The 26363-nt window shown below is 48.6% G+C and overlaps 1 protein-coding gene across 3 annotated transcripts in view; it reads left to right on the top strand.

Moving 5' to 3' along the window:
• The window catches only part of matk (megakaryocyte-associated tyrosine kinase), a 160820-nt gene that overhangs the window by 72131 nt on the left and 62326 nt on the right, over positions 1 to 26363 (top strand). For all 3 annotated transcript variants that reach the window (XM_072482704.1, XM_072482705.1, XM_072482702.1), the window contains 3 exons: positions 431 to 544; positions 1556 to 1671; positions 7571 to 7790. In XM_072482704.1, coding sequence (XP_072338805.1) covers positions 431 to 544; positions 1556 to 1671; positions 7571 to 7790 — 450 coding nt within the window. The remainder of the gene's footprint in view (positions 1 to 430; positions 545 to 1555; positions 1672 to 7570; positions 7791 to 26363) is intronic.

Here is a 26363-nt window from a genome sequence, read left to right as displayed (position 1 = left end):
GGCACTCAGCACATGGTGAATGTCTGTGATGCAGGCTGTGAGCTCTGTGCTCTGAGCTGGCTGCTGCTAGAATGAGCGGGAACTCTCCTGTCCCCTGTGTTTATAGTGCTTGTGCTCTCACTGGTGATTGGCTGCGGTGTTATGTATGCTGGTTGGTCCCACTGCATGTCCATCAGTGTGTGTATGTGATTGCACCATAATGTACTGATCTATATTATGACAGTACTGAACTTACATTCATTGAACCACTGATTGCTCTGTACACGGCAGTAAATCTTTCACTGGAAAATGCTGGCCTCTGATAAATGACCTAGTGAGAGGCCATTTTCTTTCCATGCATCGCACCATGATCGAGCTATTATTCAATCCTCCTTTAATTATATTTAGTAATTCTGTTGTTGAAAATTACATTCTTATTTTATTTCCGCAGAAAGGTTGGGAGCCTGGAACACAATGTATAGCTAAGTGTGACCACAAAACATCAAAGAAAGATGAACTATCATTTCACAAGGGAGATATCCTGACGATTATTAAGGTTGTCAATGTGAGTATACAAGAGTGTTTGGATTCTGCCCTTACATTTTGTTTCTTGTTTGAGAGGGTACTGCCATCATAATTTGGCATGTGAAGAATGTGACATGCCACCTTTCCACCTGGGGCTTTATCAAGTGGATGTATCACTTTCAAGCTTTGCTCTTTTGAAGAACACTCGAAAAATCCAACGACGGAGGAACACAGCTGATGTAGATTCACTGTTTAGAAATTCTCTGCCTTTCCCTTTCCCCTCCTCCATACGACACGGATTCTAAACAGCATCTCGATCAACTCTCCAATTATCCATGCATCAACTCACCCATTCACACCCTCTCATCAGCTCTTCCATTCACACATACCTTGCTTGGTGAAGTAAATTAATTACGGGGATGGGAGCAGTGAGGAGGAAGATTGCGCAGGATAGAGCATTGGGAAATTTGGAGGAACAAGAGGAAAGTTGAGCGCTGACTGTTACGACACTTTGGGCGAGTGTGCGGTAAAAACACAAGTGAATTAACCAATAATTTATGCATTTTCCTGAGATCTTTAACTTTTGACTGCTCCAATGAGTTACAGGCACCAGATTATAAGTAAAACATTTTTTTTAAACTGTATTTATAACAAGGAAAAAGATGAATATAAAATGGTAAGAATGGAACAATGGTCTGTTTATCTAACCATTCCCAAAACCCCGTCCCACCCTCCATCCAGACACACACAAGAGAAACATACACTAGGGGTAGGAAAAGGATTGAAAATAACAGGGATTAAAAGACGTGAGATGGTTCTTTGCTGCCGAGGTGGTGGTTTTGCTAGCCAGCAATCTTCTAATGGAGGTCTTGAACTAGAACCTGCAAGCTGTAGTATGCTGTCCGTTAAGTCGCTTTCACTTTTAACAATCAGGGCTTTCACAATGAGAATTCCCTCGCTGAGGTTGGCTTAGTCCTGACAGGTCTCCACCAGATTGACTTCCAGTCCAGGTCCCTTGATTATCAAGCTCAATCTTTTCTATTGCAAACAGAACAAGAGTTGGTACACAGTGAAAAATAACAAGACCAAGGAGGAAGGTCTGATATCCAGAAGTAACCTACGTGAGCGTGAGGCTATTCGGGTTGACCCTAACCTCAGTCTGATGCCGTAAGTATCTTTTCCAGTTTTGGAGCAATAAATGTTGGTCAGGTGGACTCTCCTGCCAATCTTTCATGGGATGGCCAACTGTGCCTCAGTTTAAAAATGATGCCTCCACCAGTGTAGCACTCACTCAGCACTCCAGTGCCAGTTTAGGTTATGTGCTCAAATGGAATTCAAACCTGCGATTTTCTTTTTTTTTTAACAAACAATTTTATTGAGGTATTTTAGGCATATAAAAAAAGTGACATTGTACAGTACAAAAAAAAAGAAGTCAAGACACAAATTAAACATAGTGCAAACCACGGCTCCGCTCACACAAGGACCTGCCTCAATATCCCCCTACTCTACTCTACCCTAGCCCCCCCCCCCCCACCCCCCCTGCTGACGCTTACTCCTCTGCGAGGAAGTCAATAAATGGCTGCCACCTTCGGGCGAACCCTAGTAGCGAACCTCTCAAGGCGAACTTGACTTTCTCTAGGCCAAGAAAGCTCGCCATGTCTGATAGCCATACCTCAGCCCTCGGGGGCTTTGAGTCCCTCCATGCTAACAGTATTCGTCGCCGGGCTACCAGGGAAGCAAAGGCCAGAACGTCGGCCTCTCTCTCTTCCTGGACTTCCGGGTTCTCCGACACCCCAAAGATTGGCATCTCAGGGCTCGTTACCACCCCAGTTTTCAATACCTGGGACATGACATCTGCGAATCCCTGCCATTACCCCCTGAGTTTAGGGCACAACCAGAACATGTGTACATGGTCAGCCGGCCCTCCGGCGCATCTTGTCCTCCAGCCCGAAGAATTTACTCATCCGGGCCACCGTCCTGTGGCCCCGGTGCACGACCTTAAACTGGATCAGGCTGAGCCAGGCGCATGTTGCTGTCATGTTTACTCTGCTCAGGGCTTCTGCCCAGATACCGTCCTCCATCTCCTCCCCCCCCCCCCCCCCCCCCCCCAGAGCAGATTGGGCTCCACACCGATGCTCTTACCTCCCCTACATGCCTCCTCCACACAGGTCCGAAGAGCCGCCACCACTATCGGGCTGGTGGAGCACCGTGCCGGCGGAAGCGGCAGAGGCACCGTGACCAGGGCTGCTAAGCTAGTGCCCCTGCACGAAGCAGCCTCCATCCATTCCCAAACCGACCCCACACCCACCATCCAATTCCTTATCATCGCTATGTTGGCCGCCTAGTAATCGTTGCTGAAGTTCAGCAACGGCAGACCCCCTTCTCCTCTGTTCCTTTCAAGCATCACCTTCTTCACCCGTGGGGACTTCCCTGCCCATACAAATCCCAGAATAATTTTATTCAGCCTCTTAAAGAAGGACCGCGGGATAAAGATGGGAAGACACTGAAAAACAAACTAGAACCGCGGGAGAATCGTCATCTTAACAGTCTGCACCCTCCCAGCCAATGACAGCGGGAGCGCATCCCACCTCCGGACCTCCTCCCTCACTCGTTCCACCAGTCGGGACAGGTTGAGCTTATGCAACTTGCCCCAGTCCCGTGCCACCTGAATCCCCAAATATCGGAAACTCTCCCCCACTAGCCTGAACGGCAACCCCTTCAGCCTACTCTCCTGCCCCCTCGCCTGAATTACAAACAACTCGCTCTTATCCATGTTCAGTTTGTATCCGGAGAACCGGCCAAATTCCCTCAGGGTTGCCATAATACCGTCCATCCCCCCCATTGGGTCCGATACATATAACAGCAGACGCGTATAATGAGACTCTATGTTCCACTCTCCCCCCCCCACTCCCGGACCAGCCCTGTCCAGCCTCTAGAAGCTCTTAGTGCAATTGCCAGCGGCTCTATGGCCAGCGCAATCAGCAGTGGGGAGAGAGGACAGCCCTGTCTTGTCCCACGGTGCAGTCTAAAGTAGTCCGATGGCGTCCTGTTCGTCCTTACACTCGCCTCCGGGGCCTGATACAATAGCCTAACCCAGTCGATGACCCCCCACCCGAACCTGAACCGTCCTAGTACCTCCCACAGATAATCCCACTTGACCCGGTCAAAAGCCTTTTCAGCATCCATGGCTACCACTATCTCTACCTCCCTACTCTCCGGGGGCATCATAATCACACTGAACAGCCGTCTTAGGTTGGCCACCAGCTGCCTCCCCTTTACAAACCCGGTTTGGCCCTCCACAATTACATCCGGTACACAGTCCTCAATTCTGGTCGCCAAGATCTTGGCCAGTAACTTGGCATCTAACTTGATCAAAGAGATCGGCCTGTATGATCCACAAGCCTCCGGGTCCTTATCCCGTTTCAGAATGAGCGAGATGGTGGCCCGCGACATCGTCGGGGGTAAACGCCCTCTGTCTCTTGCCTCGTTAAAGACCCTGACCAGCACCGGCCCCACTATCCCATCAGATTTTTTGTAAATACCCGTCCGGCCCCGGGGCTTTACCCGACTGCATGACCTCCAGGCCCCCCAATACCTCTTCGATCCTGACCAGGGCCCCCAGTCCGTCCACCAACCCCCTCCCCACTCTTGGGAAGGTCAGTCGATCCAGGAATCACCTCATCCCCCCCCCCCAGTCCCCCGGGGTGGGGGAGGGGGAGGGGTCCGAAGGATACAGATTTCTATAAAAGTCCCTGAAGACCTTGTTCAGCCCTGCTGGATCACCCACTAGATTACCCTCCCCATCCACTACCCTCCCTGTTTCCCTAGCCGCTTCCATCTTCCTTAGTTGTTGCGCAAGCATTCTACTGGCCTTCTCTCCATGCTCGTAAATCGCACCTTTTACCTTTCTAAGCTGCTCTACAGCCTTGCCTGTAGTCAGCACCCCAAATTCGGCCTGCAGCCTCTGTCGTTTCCTGAGTAACTCTGGCCTCGGGGATTCCGCGTAACTCCTGTCCGTCCGTAGAATTTCCTTAATCAGTCGATCCGTCTCTGCCCTGTCCCTGTACGCTCAAATTGAAATCAGCTCCCCTCTCACCACTGCCTTCAGTGCCTCCCAGAGCACCACTGCCGAGACTTCCCCAGTATCGTTCACCTGCAGGTAATTCTGCATGCATTTCCTCAGCCTCTCGCACACCGCCTCGTCCGCGAGTAATCCAACTTCCAGCCTCCATGGTGGGCGCTGAAAACTGACCTTACAAAACTGCAGGTCTACCCAGTGCGGAGCATGGTCCGATATGGCAATTGCCGAATATTCTGCCCCCATCATTCCGGCCAGCAGGTCCCTACTCAGAACAAAGTAGTCAATACGGGAGTACACCTTGTGGACGTGGGAGTAGTACGAGACCTCCCTCGCCGTCGGCCGGCTAAATCTCCATGGATCTGCGCCCTCCGTTTGCTCCATGAACCCTCTCAGTTCCTTTGCCATTGCTGGCAACCTGCCCGTACTTGAACATGACCGGTCCAGGCTCGCGTCCAGGACTGTATTAAAGTCCCCGCCCATGATCAGCTTACCCGAGTCCAAGTCGAGGATCTTCTCTAGCATCCTCCTAATAAAATCCACATTGTCCCAATTAGGGCATACACACTGACCACGACTACTCTCACCCCTTCGAGCTTACCCCTCACCACAACGAACCTGCTACCCACATCCACGATTGTGCCCTCCGCCTCAAATTGTACCCTTTTATTAATCAGGATCACAGACCCCCCATGTCTTAGAATCAAGCCCCGAATGAAAGACCTGACTGACCCAGCCCTTCCTTAACCTAACCTGGTCTGCCACTTTCAGGTGCGTCTCCTGCAGCATGACTATGTCCGCCTTCAGAACCCGCAGATGCGTAGACTCGCACGCCCTCTTCACTGGCCCGTTTAACCCTTTAACATTCCAGGTGATCAGCCTGGTTGGGGCGCACTTCGCCCCCCCCCCCTTTCCTTGGCCAGCCCCCCAGCCATGTGTCGCGCTTCATCTGGCCCGCTCCTGACTGGCTCCACCCATGACCTCCTCACTGTTACCATGCCCAGTTTCCATCCCCGTCAGCAGAACGACCCCCGCCCCCCCTCCCCCCACTAGCAACACCATCCTATCACCTAACCCCTGCTCTAATCTAACTATATGCACACCCTTCACCTCTGCTTCCGTTGACTAGCCCCACTCAGCTAGCCTGGGGCTCCCAGCCTCGGCGCCAGCGCGTCTCCCATCCATTGTTCCCAGTCACCCCTCCCCCGACCCATCCACACCACTTCCCCAGATCAGCCCTACTTAAGCAAACACCCTATACAAGTCATAAACAACCCCCACAATAGCACAATTCAAGTTAAACAAGAAAAAAAAGAGATAAGAAATAACAGGCACGCTCAGTCCTTCCCATACAGACACAGAAAACGATTGCACAAAGTTCCCCTGAAGCATCCATTTTAACCCAACCCTATTAACTGTTTTCTTTATTATTTCCCCCCCAGCCAAACTCCAACTAAGCAAAGAGCCCAAAAAGGAAACATTCAGATGAACCACTCAAAAAGCACACAAAAAAACCACATCCCTGCCACCTTCCAACCCCCTAAAAAGGTCGAAAAAAGAAACGACAAAAACTGACCCAAACATGCAGGCACTTTTCAAACCGGGAGTTACACCGCATATATATTTAAAAGCTCTAACATGAGTCTAAATGTCCTCAGCTCAGGGCCAGCCCTTGCTTCTTAACGAAGTCCATCACCTCTTCGAGTTCCTCAACGTAGTGGTGCTGACCCTCATACATAACCCTCAGTCGCGCCGGAAAAAGCAGCCCGAATTGCACCTTGTTTTTATACAGTATCTCCTTCACCTGCCTGTAGCCTCCCCTCCTCCTGGCCACCTCAGCACTCAAATCTTGGTAAACACGCAGAGTGGTATTGTCCCAAGTACAGCTTTGTGTGCTCTCTGCCCATTGCAGTACCCGTTCCTTGTCCAGGTACCTGTGAAGCATACCTGCTTTACTACTGGTGCTTAACCATCGAAAAATACTCATCAGGCCAGCATAGAACACTTATGTACTTCTTACTGTCTATCCACTCCATGCCACATCGTGAGCATTGACCACGTACGGTTATCTTAGAACTGAGGGGCAAGAATCCCCAATAAGCAGATCCTGAGCCCAACAGACCAGGATTATCACAGGCGTGGCCCAGGTTTGGGTTGACTGATCTCAGTTGAGTCAATGGATAAGATTTTATCTCAAAGCCCACTCGCTTGCACCATGTTAAATTCGTGCCCAATAGAAAGTTGACACCAATGATCCATGGTTACAGAAGGAATCCATCAACAGTTCCTGCTCCTTATTGTTTTTCAGTGATTCTTGCTGAAGAGTGCATGATGCAGTTCTTGACTTTGTGGAAATAAATCCATGGATATAAAACTTGGAAGAGATTAAAATAACCTGCCGATTTGCTGTCACCCATTTTGCATTATCACACAAAATCAAAATTTACCTTCCATGTGTTCATCTGTCAAGGCCCCCCATGGTTGGTTAGCTTGTCAGCACTCATAGGCCGGATTTCTCCGGCCATTGGGATTCTCTGTTCCTGCCGGCAGCGTACCGCCGACCTTGGGTTTCCAACGACACGAGGTGGCTTCAATGGAAAATCTCATTCATTAACGGCCGGAATAAAGAATCCCGCTGCCAGTGAACGGCGCGCCGTTGAGAAACACATGGCTGTGGGTCCGGAGCATCCAGCCCGTGGTTTGCGTTTATACACGAAGAATAGTCACTTGAGTTGGGTATTCAAGAACAGCTGGCCCTGTGGAACATTCCTCGGTCAATGCCTTTAAGAGAAGTGGGCAGAAAATAGGCAAAAAAGATCAATACAAATGAATGAAGGTGGAAAGAATTTGCAGGGGTAGTGAATAATTATTAGCTTTACTGAGGTTGTGGGGTGTGGGGGAAATTGATATTGTTGCCTGAGGGGAGAGGGTATTGGAAATACCTTGGATAACTTTGCTAATATTAGTTTGGTCTTCACTCTTTGTGAGGTGGTTCCATGGAAAGATCAGTGGTGAAGATGCAGTGAGGGTTCTCCAGCCCACAGAAGATGGCCTCTTCCTGGTGCGAGAATCCATTCGGCACCCTGGTGATTATGTATTGTGTGTCAGCTCGAAAGAGGAGATCAGTCACTATCGTGTCATTTACAAAGACAATAAACTAACAATTGACGAAGAAAACTATTTTTACAACCTTATCGAACTCATTGAGGTGAGCTATCCAGTTTCTGTTCATTGAACCTTTTTGTACCATGCAATGAAAGACTCATGCATATGAGACCAAAGGGTACAAATTTATCATTTTCTCCTCTCCTCAAACGGACTTCTGGTGGGAACAATTCCATGAGCACCCTCAACTTTGACCAAGTGCATATTTTCATGAATAAGTCTAAAGAGTGAATTTTGGTGGGGCAGATCAACAAGGGACGGCATTACAGCCAATGCTTATCCAACCATCAGCTTATGTGTGAACTTTCCATCTGGAGTTTGGCAATCAGCAATAGAATTCTTGGCTGATTTTTTTCCTGGCTAATCCTGAGATGATGGGGCCAATGTAATAGTCCCCACTCCATCCCAGCTGAGATCAGCTAACTAACGGGGCAGAGAAAAATGGCACTTTGCTGATCTATAGACCTCAGTACCAGGCTTCCTTACAAACTGAACCACAGGGAAACTCCTAACAATATTCTTTTAAAAGATATTAGCAAAAGTACTTTTGGCAGACTTTAGGTGGTGAAACCTTTAAATCAAACTAGAAAGATTTAAGGGGTGAACTTGGAAATTTCCATTACATTTCTGCTAAGATTGCTGCAATGGAAAGGGAGACCCTTCAGGTAAATTCATTGTCACAGAATAGCATGAACCAACACTCTGATTTTCCTGCTGATTTTTTCAGACGGGGCTGATGGTGGTAGAGTAGTTATGTCACTGGATAAGTATTCCAGAGGCTCTATGGATATGGGTTCAAGTCCCACTAGAGCAGGTGGTGGAATTTAAATTCAACAAACAAATCTGGAGTATAAAGCTAGTCTCAGTCATAGTAGCCATGAATCATTGATTGTTGTAAAGACCCATCTAATTTACTAATGTCTCTTAGGGGAGGAAATTTGCCACCTATACCTGTCCTGATCTACATAGAATTCCTATGCTTGACTCTTAACTGTCCTCTAAGATGTTCAGTTGGGATAGGCAACAGATTACATCCCATGAAATACTTTTTTAAAAAGCTGCTGGAATTTGACTATTTTAATGAACACTTCTTGCAACATTTTGAAATGATTCAAAGTGATGACCCTTATTGATGATAGTGTTTATATTTTATTCGACAACCAACGTATCAGGTCAAAACTCTGCAGTCCTGCCGCATCTAGTTGTGTTGTGATTGGTGGTGGACAATTAAGCAATAAATGGGAGCAGGGGAATTCCACAAATATGCCCTCCCTAAATGATGGGTGGGGGGGGTGGGGGGGGTGGGGGGGGGGGGGGGGGGGGGGGAAGGACAAGACCAAAGCATTTACAACCATCTTCAGCCCGAAGTGCCGAGTGGGCCATCCATGGAAACATTCTGTTGTCCAAAATAAAAATTTAGCCGCATTTGGTTTAGATACATAAGTCAGAGAGAAATGATTCAAACGAGTTGTACAATAAGTGCAGGAAAGACGAGGTAAAAACATTCAATGTTTGCAGCCTTTCTATTAAATCATTGTTGTAAATATGAAAATGCACAAATTACAGGGTCCGGGATCTCAGTTTATAGGGAACGCTCGGAAGGGTTGTTGCTAACTTTGGTTGGCTCTTAATTTGTTGCCCGTTGTGTCTTTACTTAATTTGCTTTTGTTTTTATAACCTTTGCTCGAGAGTCGCCAGGTATTTTTATACCGCCACGAGGTTCAAGTTCAAGTGCTGATCAATAACTCGATACACCAATTAGTAAGATTCAAATCAAAACACATTTATTCTACACAGTCAATCACTACTCATGCATAAAACTCTACTTTCTAGACTATCTCTATCACTAAAAGGCCTATATTTAGCTTCGGAACTGGCCCACCAGGTCAGGGGAACAAATGGCCTTTTGTTCGATTCTGAGTCTGCAGGATTCAAAGCTGGTATAGACTGGTAGCTAGGAGCGCCTATCTCGTAGTGTGCGTTGACTGGAGACTTACTTGATTGATGCGGCAGCTAGGCAGGTCACTGTCAAAGGTTGTTTCGAGCTGCTGAGTAACCCTGCCAAGAAGGACAAATTGAACTTGGGGACTCTACTTTATAGTCCCCAGGGGCTTCAAGCCGTTCGGGGCGGACCCTGTATCTGGTTCCAAGTGATTGGACTAGGTTCCGATCACTTAGATCGATTTCTCCAATACTGGAGCTGTTCCCTGATCGCTGGGTGGTCCCTAAGTGTTCGTTGGCCTTCCTTTGTCTTGGTTCCTGCTGGCGCCGAGGAGTCTGGCTTGGCCTTATTCACCTTAAATGTTTCAATTGTTCCCGAGGATCGCTCATTAATATGCGGATGGTTGCTAGTTTCAGTGCTGTCTGCGTTCCTGAGAGTTCTAATACACAGGAAACTTTGCACCTGCTAGTTTTTCCTGGCTTGACTGAATTTCCCTGCATTCTTTGCGGATCTCCATTTTAAGTCGGGAAGTGGCCAACCCAGGTAGCTACACTCCCCCCTTGTGATCCCTAATGAGAAGCATGAAGGATCACATAACTGCGTCATCTTCACTCCCTGACCCAGCGAGCACTCTTCCATGGCCTCTACACTGACCATAACTATGTACGAAAATTTTAACTGACAGTTCTAAGTGGTGCTATGTCACAACAGGGACATGCATTACAACATATATAAAAACGGTACCTCTAACTATCTTCCATAAACTACACTCACTTAAACATCCAATCATACTAACTTCCTAACAATACAAAAATAATAGCAGCATTCACATTTTCCTCTGGCTTGGCGGTCAAGCACAGAGTTGTACAATCTTTCAGTTGTCTTTATTCACAAAATGACGCCGAACGAATGTCCTTTATTGTAGATCATGGGTTCGGGGGCCTGGTGAAAACCGAAAATAGGGGATCTCATCCTGTATACCGGGGTGCGAGGGTGGTGGGCTCTCCTTCGCCATATTTTCATGCGGATAGTCTGCACGATGCTGCAGAATGTCGTCAATACTAAAAGGGATTCAATTACGTATGAAAGGGAGTACCATGTTATAAACCTATCACACCATGATGGTGCGTTGTCACTGGGCTCTGGGTGCTATGGGGAAGAGAATCATTGACGGCCGGGGGGTTTGGGTTCAGGGGGTTCGCGTTCGCGCGTAACCAAATACAAATTATAATGATAACGACAAACACGTATGATGTCTTCATTGTTCTCTTCTTTCTTCTCTTCTCTTCCTTTTCGTCTCTTCTTTCTTTTCCTGGACCTTCAGGAATTCTGTGAATCAAGCATAGTTTCTGTTACTATCTTGTTTAATATCTTGTACGTTAGCATGTCTGTCTTTTAGTGCCAATTTCCCTTTATAATTGGTCACCATGTGTGACTCCCTCATTAAAACTTTTTTAAAATTTAAACCGAAAATTTGGACTAGACATCTAAGAAAATACTGCCGTACTGCGTGCCGTCTCGCAGCCTGTGTGATTTACCATTTCAGTGTTTGAGGATGTAAATAGCAGAGGGAAGCAATCCTAAGGGTTGCTAAACCAAACAAAAGAATTTTGAACATAATCGAGCCAAAATGGGCTGCGTATGGGCCGCGGCGGGTAAGATTTGGATGGAATCCCCGGGTAGGACGGTGATCAGTGCCGTATGTGCTCTACCCGAGCGTAGCTGACCAGAGAGGGGTCCTCAGGCAGGGCGGAGACCAATGCCGTTTCTCCACTGCCTGAGCAACCGGCAAGAACGGGTAAGAATGTGGTTTTCGTGGGGGCTGCCTCTCGTGATTACCTTCGAATCAGGAGAGTAGTTATGATTGTTGTCTGCTGACAGACTAGTTCCTCTGAACTGTTGTCTGGGACAAACTAGATCCTCTAACAATTTTCTGTCAACAGACTGGTTCCTCTGAACTATTGTCTGGGGCAAACTTGTTTCATTCAAACAACACGTAACGTTAACACTAACGAACCAACATTAAACAAAAATGGTGCAGGTTCCATCAGAAAGGACACCGTTTCTCCCAAACGGTTCCTTTAAAACATCATCTGGACACCTCAGTTATCAGTTGCGAACAGGGTCGCAAAGGGGTTTTCGTTTTGGGAGTCAGACTCGATGTCATCATCTTATCCCGGATGCCATACCCTTGAATGGATGAGGGTTGCTAAAGCTGCGTGGTGTGACTTAGGGTCCATCTCGTCTTTTCGGACGAGCCTGTACGAATTGTCATGGTGGCAAATAGTTGTGTCTAATTCTGTGGAGTTGGAGTCGGGGTCGACATCGTAGGGCGCTGGTCTTTGGTGAGGTTTGTTAAGGAATGTGATCAGGAAGGGATCACTCGAATCGTGTTCAGATTCGCTGGGTGTGGGGCCTGTAGCATGGGGATCTGCGTTCTGTGGCTATCGTCTGTGTCACAGTCGCTGTCGCTGCTGCTGCTGTCTGTGGGCGTACCGGGGCGGAGCCTACAGTTCGGGGGTGGAGTCGAGGTCGAGTCCGTGGATGGGGTAGATGTGTTGGGGGAGGGTAGGGATACGTTGACTGTGGGCGGGACGTGGTCTGCTGCGGCGAGCATGGCGTGGTGTGTATGGTTAGACTGAGAGCCATATGCCTTGAGCTGGTTAATATGGAACCACGCGGTCTTCCTATTGGGGTACTTAATCTTATAAACGGAGGGGCTTACTTTGTCCGCAATGGAGTACGGACCCGAATACTTAGGTGACAGGAACGTGCTGGGGTTGTAAATGGAGAGTATGACCTGCTGTCTTACATCAAACTCAGTTGCATGCACTGTCTTGTCGAAACGGGCCTTGCTCTGTTTCTTCCTGGTGCCTAATTTTACTGCGGCTGCTAGCTGAGCCGTTTTTACATTCTCTACTAATTGTTTCACTGCGTTCTTGTGTGTGAGGGCTGTCACTTCGGGGCTGGTCAAGTCAAGTCCTAATAAAAATTCTGTGCCTTTCATGGGGCGTCCGGTCATGAGAGTGTGTGGGGTGTATCCTGTGGATGTTGAAACAGTGTTACACAAAAACATTAGTGCAAAAGGGAGGACTGAATCCCAAGTGGTGCTGTTTTGTTGGACCATTTTCCTGATGGTTGCTTTTAGGGTCTGATTCATTCGCTCCACGGTACCACTTGACTGGGGGTGGTATGCGATGTGGAATTTTGGGGTAATACCAAATATCATGAGGACGTTCTTCATGACACGTCCCGTAAAATGGGAACCTTGGTCGGATTCAATGCTGCAGGGGAGTCCCCATCTCGTAAAGATGTGGTGGGTTAAAATCTTCGCTGTCGTCTTTGCTGTGTTTGTTCTAGATGGGAATGCTTCTACCCATTTTGTAAACGTGTCTATCACAACTAACACATACTTGTGACCATTCCTGCAAGGGGCCAATGGTCCTATAAAATCAATCTGGAGGTTTGTCCAGGGGCCATTAACGGGGCAGGTGTGGCTAAGCTGAGCTTTCTTTGCATATCAGTCCGGATTGTTTTGGGCACAGATAAGGCAATTTTCAACATAGTGCGTGATGTCTTCCTTTAAATTCGGCCACCAACAGAGCTGCCTGAGGTGGGCTGTAGTGGGGTCAATTCCCTGATTCCCATGACTATCGTGGAACAAACAAATAAGCTGATTCCTGTCCTGTTCAGGAACCACTTAAAGTGTGTCTTTTAGGATCACACCGTCATGTGTGGTCAGTGCATTTTTAAACCTATCGTATGGGGCTGGAAAGTTTCCTTTTAAAATCTCCCTGAGATTACTATCTTGCTTCTGGGCCTGCACTAAATCCTCGATATTAGTCTGTGAGACCTGAACTGCATTGACTGGGGCGCTTTCGGGGGGTTTCCAAAAATGTCCATGTCTGGAACCTGCTTTAGCCAGTGCGTCGGCTTTTACATTTCCAGGTGGGGAGGAACGGTGGTGACTTCGGACTTTAATAATGCCAAAAATCCTGTCCTGTGCTTTGTCCAAAATGTGCCGGAGCAATGGGGCTGAAGGGAGGGTTTTTCCGTCCGCGGAAACAAATCCTCTTGTTTTCCACAGGGGTATGAATTCTGTGAGGCTGCTACAGACATAGAGGCTGTCCGAGTAATGTCTGCTGGGCTGGGGAAGGAATTTGGGTAATCTATAATGTACGCAATGGCTGCTAGTTCTGCCGCCTGCGCGCCTAAGTGTCCTGGTAGTTTTAAGGAGATTTCTTCTAGGGCGCGTCCCTGCACGTCCTCAACATAGATGCCGCATCCTGTAATGTGCTTCCTGTTTAATACACTGGAAGAACCATCCACATATATTCTCAAAGGTGCGCATGTGTCTGTGTGCTGGGGGCTCTAGGGTGAACTACCTATCTTTTTGGGGGGTGTCTTCACGATAAAGGGTGCGGTGAGATGATTTCACATTCGTGGGCGGTGCCTGGGTACTGAAGGTTGTCGGCTAGGAAAGTGTGGGTCTTGGTCCTTTTAACAGTGATGTCCCATCCCTGCAAAAGAAGGGTCCATCTGGCTGCTCTGATCTGGCTTACTGTACCGTCCTTAAGTCGTCTGTCTAGTAAAAGTTGGGTGGGGGTGTGTTCCGTGAGGATTGTGATGGGGTTTAATCCGGTGATGTATGAAAAATATTGAACTGCCCAGAAAACTGCGAGCAGGTGCCTTTCACAGGCCGAAAATCCCTGCTCCACAGGATCTAAAACTCTGGAGGCGTAAGCCACGGGTCTTAACTGTTTGTGCCGTTCCTGGAGGAGCACGGCCGAGAGGGTTCGGTCTGTGCTAGCTATCTCTATAGCATAGGGGGAAAGCGGGTCCGGAACCTGTAGTGCGGGGGCTGCAATGAGTGCACGCTTTAAAACATCTACAGCATCCGTGTGCCGCGGAAGTCATTCCCAAGGGGCTCCTTTCTTTAGGAGTTCCGAGAGGGGTGCTGCTTTGGTGGCGAAACCGTCAATATGGTTACGGCAGTCGCCAACCAGTCCTAAAAATGACCGGAGGGTGGAAACATTCTGGGGAAGGGGTAATTTGACAATCGAGTGAATTCTTTTATGCTCGATCTCGCGTTTACCATGCGTGATAATCGTTCCCAAATATACCACTTTGTTTTCCAAAATTTGGGCTTTCTTGGGGTTCACTTTGCATCCAATTCGCTGTAGGAGTTCCAGGAGTTCGGCCAGAAGCTCGATGCGCTCTGCCTTGGTGTCTGTCTGCAGTAATAGGTCGTCTACATACTGGACCAGACATTCGGGGCGAGAAAACTTTGATAAACCATTGGCCAGCTGTCGGTGGAAAATGGAGGGGGAGTTGTGGAATCCTTGTGGAAGGCATGTCCACGTGTACTGCTGACCTTTAAAAGTGAAGGCAAATTTGTACTGGCACGCTTTTGCCAATGGAATGGACCAGAATCCGTTACGGATGTCCAAAACCGTAAAATATCGTGAGTTGAGTCCCTGTTTGAGCATGGTCTCAGGACTTGTGGCTACCGTGGGGGCTGCTGCGGGGGTGACTTTGTTGAGTTCCCGGTAATCGATGGTCAGTCGCCGTGATCCATCAGGCTTTCTCACTGGCCAAATCGGGGCATTATTAGTGGAGGCTACTGATCTGAGTACGCCCTGCTCTAATAAGCTGTCGATAACTTTTGCGATTTCTCCCTCTGCCTCTTGGGGAAATCCATATTGCTTCTGGGGTCTAGGGTCAGGTCCTTTTATTTGAACCGAACCAGCCATCCTGCCGCAGTCATGTTTATGACTTGCAAATGCGGTCCTGTTCTTCTGAAGAACTGCCCTAACCTGTTTGTCTGTGCTAACTGTGGTCGGGTCAAACCAAAAATCGCCGACTGCGCTAATCTCATTAGCATCCTCACCTCCTGTGAGCATTGCAGGGGCTCTTGCTGACTTTGTCATTTTCCAGACACATTGATTTACTGGGTCAAATGAAAGGCTGTGGGAGTTCATGAAATCAATGCCCAAAATGTGTTCTGCTGTGTGGTCCAGATCGACCAAAACTATGGGGTGTTTTGTTGTGATGTTGCCAATTTGAATGGGTTTAGGGGCTGTGATGTGTCCCTGTTGTGAGTGACCTGTGAAGCCGCTGAGGGTGATTGTGGCTGTAGTGGGCCACGTGTCTTTTTGGAACATGGTGGAGGAATTCATTGTGGTGCGGGACCCTCCTGTGGCCCAGAGAAAGTCGATGGGCTGTCCCCGTATTTTCTCTGCAACGACTGGTCGGCCGGACCTATCCCAAAGGGTGTCGCAGCCCCAAGTGGGGAAGTTCCATTCATGTCTGTCTGGTCTGAACAGGTGCCATTGCTATGTATGGGCTTTGTCCTGTTTCCATTCAGAGTGCCTGCCTACTGGGCTTTCTGTGGCTTTCGTGGGGCATTGCACGCTTGTGCAAAGTGACCTAATTGCCCACAGTTGTAACACTCCTGTGGTTTCTGTGGGGGGCTGTTCATGCCTTCGTTCACCCATGCGGGGTTCTGGTGCGCTTTAACTGCTTGAATATCTGCCTCTGCCTGCTGTTCTTCGGGTTTTCTAATCGCGGGTTTGTTGTGGACAGATTGCTCCCAGGAGCGGGACAACCTTTTTAAAACCCACTTTTCGTTGTACGTTTCTTCCGAGGGGTCATAATTGGTACAAGCTTTTTGTCCTGCCTCCGTGGCATGGGAGATAAGGGTGCGGGTCCATTTGGCCATGTTGTCTGGGGACAAATAGGCGCGGGCTAACTCTCCGAAAACTGCTGTGAAATGGATCCACAGGCGTCCAGCAAACGCTGTGGGGTGTTCGGTTTTCTTCTGCCTGCACTTATTCAGGCCTTCTACTGGGTCACCTCTGTTATAGCCGATCGCATCTAGGATCGCCGTGTGCATCTCTGCAAGGGTGCCTCCTCCTACATTCTGTGGGTCGGGACGGGCTGCTACAACCGAAGGATCTAAGCTTAAAACTGTGAGCTTCACTTGCTCACGCTCATCCAGGCCGTACATGATCGCCTGCTGCTTTACTCTAACAAAGAAGTGGTGGGGGTTTGAGGTGGGGAGGAACGGAGTGATCTTTTCGCATGCGTCCCGTAATTGGGTCACGGTTAAGGGGGTGGTGTAAAGGATTTCGCGTCTCCGTCCGATGTGACTGTGCGGTGGGTGGTTACTTGATTCATGGGTGCCTGATCTATCTGCTCTGTGGGGGGTTGGGGTGCTTTTCTCCTTTGGGGCTTTCCTTGCGCACATGTTCCCTGTACATATCTATGCGCGGTTTTGTTTAGTTCTTGCCAATCAGGGCCATCTTCTTCATCTAATTGGGATCCAAAGGTGCTCTGAAACCCATTTTGCACTGAAAGCAAAGACTGCAGTTCCGCAATCTGCTTCCTGCATTTCGCATGATCCACTGAGCTTCGTCTGTGCTCCGTGGTGGCAGCATGGAGTGCTCTTAACGCTGCTTTTAGATCGCTGCACTGCCTTTGCAACACCTCTACCTGTTTCTCTGTCTCTTCTCTTACCAGGACTGCATGTTGCGTGTCCTGATAGGCCTTATCGTATTGAGTTTGGAAGCTGCTCAGATGCGCTAGACAAGACTGGTGTGCCCACTTGCCATCATCCACCTCTCCGTCCTTTGCTGCCAACTTCCTTCTTAAATCTATATTCTCTCTCTCGATCTCACTTATATCGACCTTGCTCATTCGATGTCTCTCTTCTATCTCTTTACGGAGCGTCCGAACGACCTCCTCTGTGCCTTGCAATTGTGCCAGACAGGACACGATTGCCATCGGCTTGCGAGCATTCCCTAAGCTTTTCTTATGGATCTCTGACACGTTCTCCCACCAAGTACACCCTATACTCCCTGGTCCTGTTTCCTCATTATCACAGAATTCACTCCAAAGGGGCCATCCTTTCCCTTTGAGATATTTTCTGATCTCTTCTTCCCAAACAGGACACTGTCCTACTCTATTGTTGGTGTCTGCAACCTCGAATTCCTGGGGGTTCATAAGGCGTTGCCTTCATTGCCATTTTTCCTGTCGGAATGCTTCCTTTAAAATTTGGAACGAGGGATACTAAGGCGGTGCTGTAAACACGGGTACGGCGTTCGCTATTTTCCGGAATACAAACTCCCGACAGTTTTTCGCAACAAAAATCTATCAGTTTTACCTTATAGCCCTGTTAATTACTAGACTATCTCTATCACTAAAAGGCCTATATTTAGCTTCGGAACTGGCCCACCAGGTCAGGGGAACAAATGGCCTTTTGTTCAATTCTGAGTCTGCAAGATTTAAAGCTGGTATAGATTGGTAGCTAGGAGCGTCTATCTCGTAGCGTGCGTTGACTGGAGATTTACTTGGTTGATGCGGCAGCTAGGCAGGTCACGATCAAGGGTTGTTTCGAGTTGCTGAGTGACCCTGCCAAGAAGGACGCATTGAACTTGGGGGCTCTACTTTATAGTCCCCAGGGGCTTCACGCCGTTCGGGGCGGACCCCGTATCTGGTTCCAAGTGATTGGACTAGGTTCCGATCACTTGGATCGATTTCTCCAATACTGGAGTTGTTCCCTGATCGCTGGGCGGTCCCTAAGTGTCTGTTGGCCTTCCTTTGTCTTGGCTCCTGCTGGCGCCGAGGAGTCTGGCTTGGCCTTATTCACCTTAAATGTTTCAATTGTTCCCGGGGATCGCTCATTAATATGCGGATGGTTGCTAGTTTCAGTGCTGTCTGGGTTTCTGCAAGTTCTAATACACAGGAAACTTTGCACCTGCTAGTTTTTCCTGGCTTGACTGAATTTCCCTGCATTCTTTGCAGATCTCCATTTTAAGTCGGGAAGTGGCCAACCCAAGTGGCTACAGGGTATATTCCGTTCCATGTTTGCAATTTTTGCTATAACTATAACACAAATAATGCTGTGGGATTAATGAATCACACCAATTCCCCGCCTCTAAATTTGGTAACCCTGCTTTTGGCACCTCGTGTGTAATGGAAACTTTACAGGTCTCAGGGTGTAAAGAAATGGGAAGTCTTTCTGCATTATCGTGAAACAAAATAACACAGAGGAAGTTCAAAAATAGCCCTGAGTTCTATTGTGAACTGATGCTGGTTTTGGAAGTGCACTGGGATGTGAAAAAAGGAACTTAACTTGTCTTCCAGTGTACATGTTACAGCTGACGTAGTGGAACAAATAAATTATTGTATTGGAGGAATGCTAAAAATATAATTTTGGCTGTGTTTGCTAAGTTTACACATAAGTGTCATAGCCTTTTATTTGTTGGAAATGTTATTTCACTGTAAATGGAGGTATGAATCAGTAAAGCGAGGAAGTAATGACGAACCGTTATAAAACACTGGCTTTGTCTCAACTGGAGAATTGTGCCCCATTCTGAGCAAGTACCTCAGGAAGGATGCCTCGGCTTCTACAGAGAATGAAGGAAATATTTCCGTGAATGTTTTCAGGAACAGGGAACTTTCATGGATAGCTGGGTGAAGCTGGTGCTGTCCTCTGTAGAGAAGGAAGAGTTGACAGGAGATGTGATCGAGACAATTGGTGGGAATGTCAAGAACCAGGGACAACCGGTATGAGATGAATGGCAAAAGAACCAATGACGACATAAGGAAAATCATTTGCATCCTGCGAGTGGTCAGGATCTGGATTGCATTTCCTGAGAGTGTGGCGGAGGCATTTTCAACTGCAGTCATCAAAAGAGAATTGGATAAGGATCTTAAGAAAAAGAATAATTGCAGAGCCATGGGAAAGGGTAGAGGAGTTGGGTGACGTGAGTTGCTTTTGCAGAGAGCCGACACTGACATAATAGGCCGAATGGCCTCCTTCTGCGCTGGAACCATTCCATTTTTCCATGATTTAGTCCTAAGTGACATTGTCAAGGTTTAAATTCAGACTAGAAGTTGGCTATTTGGTATTTTACGGTCATGGCACTTTTCTTTCTTATTTCTGAAAGTTCCAGTTGGGGTACAGTCTCATGGCTATTCTTCAGGTATGAACTCAAGCATTGTGCGCGGGGTCCATCACTGAGTACAATTTTGTCTGAGTAAAGTAGTTACATTGTGGGCTTTGGCTCTTACATTCCTCTGAGAAGAACCACCTGGTTGGGGAGAAAGACCTTTTTTGTACGTTTTACAGGATATCAATTAGTTTACGTGTAGAGATTAGGGATATTGATTGTAGCTGGTTGTAGAATTAAAGGGTCAAGTTGGCTGCTGCGCAGTAACTCATCTGGTTGTAAAGAGGAGAGCAGACAATGTGGTAACGTCTCAATTTGGCACCTGGGCATAAACTGACATTGTGGTTAGACAACCATTATAGAAGCTGCCTAATTTCAATTCCACTTTTTTCTCCAGGTGTCAAATTGTATATTTACCCCAAGATAAAGCAAGATGTCTGGTTGTGCGTTATGTCAGATTTGGTTTAAATGCAAGGCAAAAATGAAAGGCAGGAGAAAAGGAAATAAATGGAAAATGGTCCGTGGATCTCAGATCACTGTTGGCCTCAAATGTACCTTGCAGGTGTGGCACCCGTGACTACCCAAGAATGTCTACTACTCTTATCATGGAGTTTCTGGAACTGTTATAGAGTGATTACTTGATGAAAAATTTGGATTTGCATATAAGATCAGAGGAACAGGAGTGGACCATTCAGCCTCTCTAGCCTGTCCCAGCATTCAGTCAGGTCTTGGCTGCTCTGTATACGGGGATGGGTTCTCTACACCCTGGTGACAGGATTCTCTACTCCCACCGCTTGTCAATGGGATTTCCCATTGAAACCACCCCATTCCACCAGGAGACACGCGGACAGGGGTGCACTGTTGGTGGGAACAGAGAATCCCAATGGCCAGAGAATTCCAACCACAAACTCCGGCACCTCGATCCTTAATATCCTTAACTGACAAAAAAACTAGCAATTTTAGTTTGAAATATTCAATTGTTCTACCCTCAACAGCTCTTTTGGGAGTGAGTGAAGGTAGCATTGGTAGGAAGAATCGCTGAGACAAAAGTGCCCTATTTCAAACACGTGGCGGCATATTTGGATGGACGGCTCAATGGGAATTGAAGGGGCATGCATAGAAATCATGGTTTAATAGCATACATCCAGATCCAATAGAAACACTGCAACCTGAGTGCTCACAGCTCGCATGATTGGTCAAGTCCTCTGCAGAACCATGAAGCTATAACTGTCAAACCTCCTAAAAGGAGATTACAGGACTGTGTGTAGATGCATAGTTAACCACAGAAGCCAAACAGAAGCAGAAAAAACTATCCTTATAGACATGTTACAGAGACACATTTGTGTATCACACCCCAGGCAGCTTGTTTAATGTGGCTATTAGAATACAGTATTTATTAAATTGAAAAGACAGTTAGATTGAATATAAAATAGTTCAGTAAAGTTTTTTTTCATAATATTTTATTGAGGTATTTGAAACAGTAACATAAACAATGACATCAACATGGTAAAATAAACATTCCCCCCCAGCCCAATCATCACACACCTCAACCATACAACAACAATCCGCCCCCTCCCCCCTTGGAATACTGCATCTACTGACATTTTAATTTTCCCGAGAAAGTCGACGAATGGCTGCCACCTCCGGATGAACCCCAACACTGACCCCCTTAAGGCGAACTTTATTTTCTCGAGACTGAGAAACCCAGCCATGTCACTAACCCAGGTCTCTACACTCGGGGGACTTTGAGTCCCTCCACATTAACAAGATCTGTCTCCGGGCTACCAGGGAGGCAAAGGCCAAGACGTCAGCCTCTTTCGCCCCCTGAACTCCCGGATCTTCCGACATTCCAAAGATCGCTACCTCCGGACTCGGCACCACCCGTGTTTTTAGTACCATGGACATTGCCTTCGCAAAATCCTGCCAAAACCCTCTAAGCTTCGGGCATGCCCAAAACATGTGGACATGATTTGCTGGACCCCGCACACCTCGCACACCTATCCTCAACCCTGAAGAACTTACTCATCCTAGCTGCTATCATGTGTGCCCGGTGGACTACCTTAAATTGTATCAGGCTAAGCCTGGCGCATGATGAGGAGGTATTAACCCTGCTTGGGGCATCTGCCCATAGCCCCGCCTCTATCTCTCCCCCTAGCTCGTCCTCCCACTTGCCCTTAAACTCCTCCACCGGAGTTTCCTCCGAGAGCTCCTGGTAAATATCCGATACCTTCCCCTCTCCCACCCAGGTACTGGAAACTACTCGATCCTGTATCCCCCGTGGCGGTGCAGAAAGACCGGCACCTGTTTTCTCAGGAAGTCTTGCACCTGCAAATACGTAAAACCATTCCCTGCTGACAATTTAAATTTATCCTCCAAAGCTTTCAAGCTGGGAAAGCTCCAGTCTATAAATAGATCCCTCATCCTTCTGATTCCTGCCCTCTGCCAACTCCGGAACCCGCCATCCAGCTTACCCGGTACAAACCTGTGGTTATTTTAAATCGGGGTCCAAATCGATGCTCCCTCCCCTCTCTTATATCTCCTCCATTGCCCCCAGAGCCTCAGAGTCGCCACTGCCACTGGACGTGTGGAGTATCGGGCCGGCGAGAACGGAAGAGGTGCCGTTACCATTGCTCCCAAACTGGTGTCTTTACATGACGCCGCCTCCATCCCCTCCCATGCCGACCCCTCCCCCACTACCCACTTCCTAATCATGGCTGTATTAGCCGCCCAGTAGTAATTGCAGAAATTCGGCAGCGCCAGCCCACCCTCACCCCGGCTGCGCTCCAGCAACACTTTCTTCACTCACGGGGTTTTACTCACCTACACACAGCCCAAAATAATCTTATTCACCTGCTTGGAAAAGGGCTTAGGGATGAAGGTGGGGAGGCACTGAAAGACAAACAGAAATCTGGGCAGGACCATCATTTTCACGTTCTGTACCCTCCCCGCCAGTGATAGCGGGAGCATGTCTCATACCTTAAAGTCCCCTTCCATTTGTTCTACCAACCGGGACAGGTTTAACTTGTGCAGTGCCTCCCATTCCCGGGCGACCTGGATTCCCAGATATCGAAAGCTCTTCCCTACCATTCTAAGCGGCAGCTCTCCCAGTCTCTTCTCCTGTCCTCTTGCCTGGATCGCAAACATTTCGCTTTTCCCCATGTTCAATTTATACCCCACAAAATTGCCAAATTCCCCCAAGATTCGCATAAGTTCCCCCATCCCCTCCAACGGGTCCAAAATGTACAAGAGCAGGTCATCTGCGTAGATTGAGACCCGGTGCTCCACCCTCCCTGAACCATCCCTTTCCAGTTCCTAGAGGCTCTGAACGCCATGGCCAATGGCTCTATGGCCAGAGCAAACAGTAACGGGGAGAGAGGGCACCCTTGCCTCGTCCCTCGGTGTAGTTTAAAATACCCCGACCTCGCTGGTTCGGACACACACTCGCTACTGGAGCCTGATAGAGCAACCGCACCCAGTCAATAAAGCCCTCCCCAAACCTTCCCAGCGCCTCCCACAGGTAATTCCACTCCGCCCGATCAAAAGCCTTCTCCGCATCCATCGCTACCACCACCTCCACCTCCTCTCCTTCTGATGGCATCATAATAACATTTAGAAGCCTTCGAACATTGGCCTTGAGTTGCCTGCTCTTAACAAATCCCGTCTGGTCTTCCCCTATCACCCCCGGGACACAGTCCTCTATCCTTGTGGCCAGTATCTTAGCCAGCAGTTTGGCATCCACACTCAGTAGAGAAATCGGCCTGTATGACCCGCATTGCTCCAGATCCTTCTCCCGTTTCAGGATCAATGAAATCGAGGCCTGCGACATTGTTGGGGGGAGGACTCCCTTCTCTCTGGCTTCGTTAAATGTCCTCACCAGCATTGGCCTCAATATCTCTGAAAACCTCTTATAGAATTTCACCGGGTAGCCGTCAGGCTCCGGGGCCTTGCCCAACTGCATGCCCTCCAACCCCTCGATTATTTCCTCAATCTCAATTGGGGCTCCCAGCCCCTCCACCAGGTCTTCCTCCACCCTTGGGAAACTCAAGTGATCCAGAAACTGCCTCATCCCCTCCACCCCAGCCAGGGGCTCCGACTCATATAATTTACTATAAAAGTCCTTAAACACCTTGTTCCCCCCTGCTGGGTCCAGGACAGTATCACCGTCTCTACCCTTTACTTTACCTATCTCCCTAGCCGCCTCTCTTTTCCTGAGCTGGTGCGCCAACATTCTGCTTGCCTCTCCCCCATACTCATAGATCGCCCCCCCTTGCCTTCCTCAATTGTTCAACTGCTTTCCCTGTGGTCAACAGCCCAAACTCCACCTGTAACCTCCGCCGCTCCCTCAGTAGTCCCGCGTCTGGGGCCTCCGAGTATCTCCTGTCCACCTGGAGTATCTCCTCAACTAACCTGTCCCTCAGCCTTTTCTCTGTGGGCCCGTATCGAGATTAATTCCCCTCTGACCACTGCCTTCAAAGCTTCCCAGACCGTCGCTGCAGAGACCTCCCCAGTATCATTTGTTTCCAGGTAGTTCTGGATGGACTTATTAACCCGCCCACAGATCGCTTCATCTGCTAGCAACCCCACATCCAGTCTCCACAGCGGGCGTTGCCCTCTCTCCACACTAACCTGTAGATCCACCCAATGCGGGGCATGGTCCGACACTGCGATTGCCGAGCACTCAGAATCCATCACCTTCGGTATTAGCGCCCTGTTCAGAACAAAAAAGTCAATGCGAGAGTATACCTTGTGGACATGTGAGAAAAAGGAAAACTCCTTCGTCCTCGGCTGTGCAAACCTCCATGGGTCTACTTCTCCCATCTGTTCCATAAAACCCTTCAATTCCTTTGCCGCAGCCGGCCTCCTCCCTGTCCTGGATTTTGACCAGTCCACTTCCAGATCAATGACTGTATTGAAGTCTCCTCCCATGATCAGGTTATGTGACTCTAAGTCTGGGATCTTACCTAACACCCGCCTCATAAATTTCACGTGGTCCCAATTCGGAGCATATATGTTCACAAGTACCACTCGCACCCCCTCCAGCTTCCCAGTCACCATTATGTCCCTACCCCCCTTGTCTGACACGATTCTCCCTGCCTCGAATGCCACTCGTTTGCTGAGCAAGATCGCTACCCCCCTGGTCTTTGAGTCCAGTCCTGAGTGGAACACTTGGTTAACCCACCCCTTCCTCAATCTTGTCTGCTCTGTAACCTTTAGGTGTGTCTCTTGTAGCATTGCCACGCCCGCCTTCAGTTCCCTCAAATGCGCGAACACGTGAGCCCTCTTTACCGGCCTATTCAGTCCTCTCACGTTCCATCTGATCAGCCTGGATGGGGGGCTTCCAATCTCCCCCTGCCGACTAGCCATTACCCTTTTTAGGCCAGCCTTGAACTCGCGTCCTCCGCTTCCTTGAGTCCCCACTCGGGCTGCCGCCGTTCCCGACCTCCCATTTGTCCCCTAGTAACAGTTGCTCTCCTGTCAGCAAAGCAGCTCTCCCATCCCCCCTCCCTCCCCCCTAGCAACAACACTAGAAACCCAATCCCCCAAGTCAAGCTCCAGCTTAACACCTGCTCACCCCCCACTGCGCTTCCGAGAGTCAGCTGACCCATGCTGACTCGGTAGCTCCCGCCCCTGGCACCAAGCAGTCTGTCTCCTTATTGTTTTCTCCTCTCTCCTCTCCACATGAATAAACATTTTTAAAGCATCACATTCCCCAGTAAACAAACCTCAGAAAAAACTGAAGAAACAGTCACTTTAGAAAAATAGTCACCCAAAAAGCAGAACCAAATTCAAAGCCCATCCCCCCTCTAACAAGGTCCCTGCAAGCCAAAGCCACCTTTAATCATTCACACAGCCCATTATTTCACATAGAGCTACTTAAATTTATACAATCCAGCACCACAAATCGCGCCACAGTACTTCTCCAAGGCTTAAGTGTCTTTTAATTCGCCTCCAGCTTCACTTCTTTAATGAAGGTCCATACTTCGTCTGGCGTTTCAAAGTAGAAGTCCCGTTCCTCATGTGTGACTCACAGACCCCCTTCTTAAAGAGGGTCGTTTTTGCCCGATTGAACCCAGCTCGCCTCTTGGTCAAATCCGCTCCCAGGTCCTGATAGATGCGCATCTCACAGTTCTCCCACTTGCTGCTCCGTTCTTTCTTGGCCCACCGCAAAACGTGTTCCTTGTCCATGAAACGGTGAAAACGTATCACCATGACCCTCGGCGGTTCGTTCACTCTGGGCTTCCTCGCGAGGGTTCTGTGCGCTCTGTCCAATTCCAGGGGCCGAGGGAATGCCCCAGACCCCATCAACTTCTCCAACATGTCTGTCACATAAGGCCTCACATCCAATCCCTCACTGCCTTCAGGGAGGCCAACAATTCTGAGATTCTGCCTCCTGGACCTGTTCTCCAGGTCCTCCAGCTTCTCCTGCATTCTTTTCTGGTGATCGTCCATCATCCCCACCTTGTTTTCCAGCACGGTTATATACTCCGCATGCTCAGACAACTTTTGTTCCACCTCCTGGATCGCTCTCCTGGATCATCATCATTGTCATCACTTGGGACAAAGATGTCGTGCTCCACCAGTAGCGAGGCTTAATGTGAGGGTTAATGTGTAATCAGTAGCACCACATGATCACTAGAGGGCTGGGCCAACAGGGGTATAAAAGGCAACCACATTGGGTCTCTCTCTCTCTCTTGGGTGCACTGTGATCAAAGCAACA

Source organism: Scyliorhinus torazame, chromosome 18 (genome assembly GCF_047496885.1).
Source record: "Scyliorhinus torazame isolate Kashiwa2021f chromosome 18, sScyTor2.1, whole genome shotgun sequence".
In the NCBI taxonomy this organism is placed as follows: Eukaryota; Metazoa; Chordata; class Chondrichthyes; order Carcharhiniformes; family Scyliorhinidae; genus Scyliorhinus; species Scyliorhinus torazame.
Note: the sequence above shows the minus strand (reverse complement) of the source record. Positions and strands in the feature narration are given on the sequence as shown.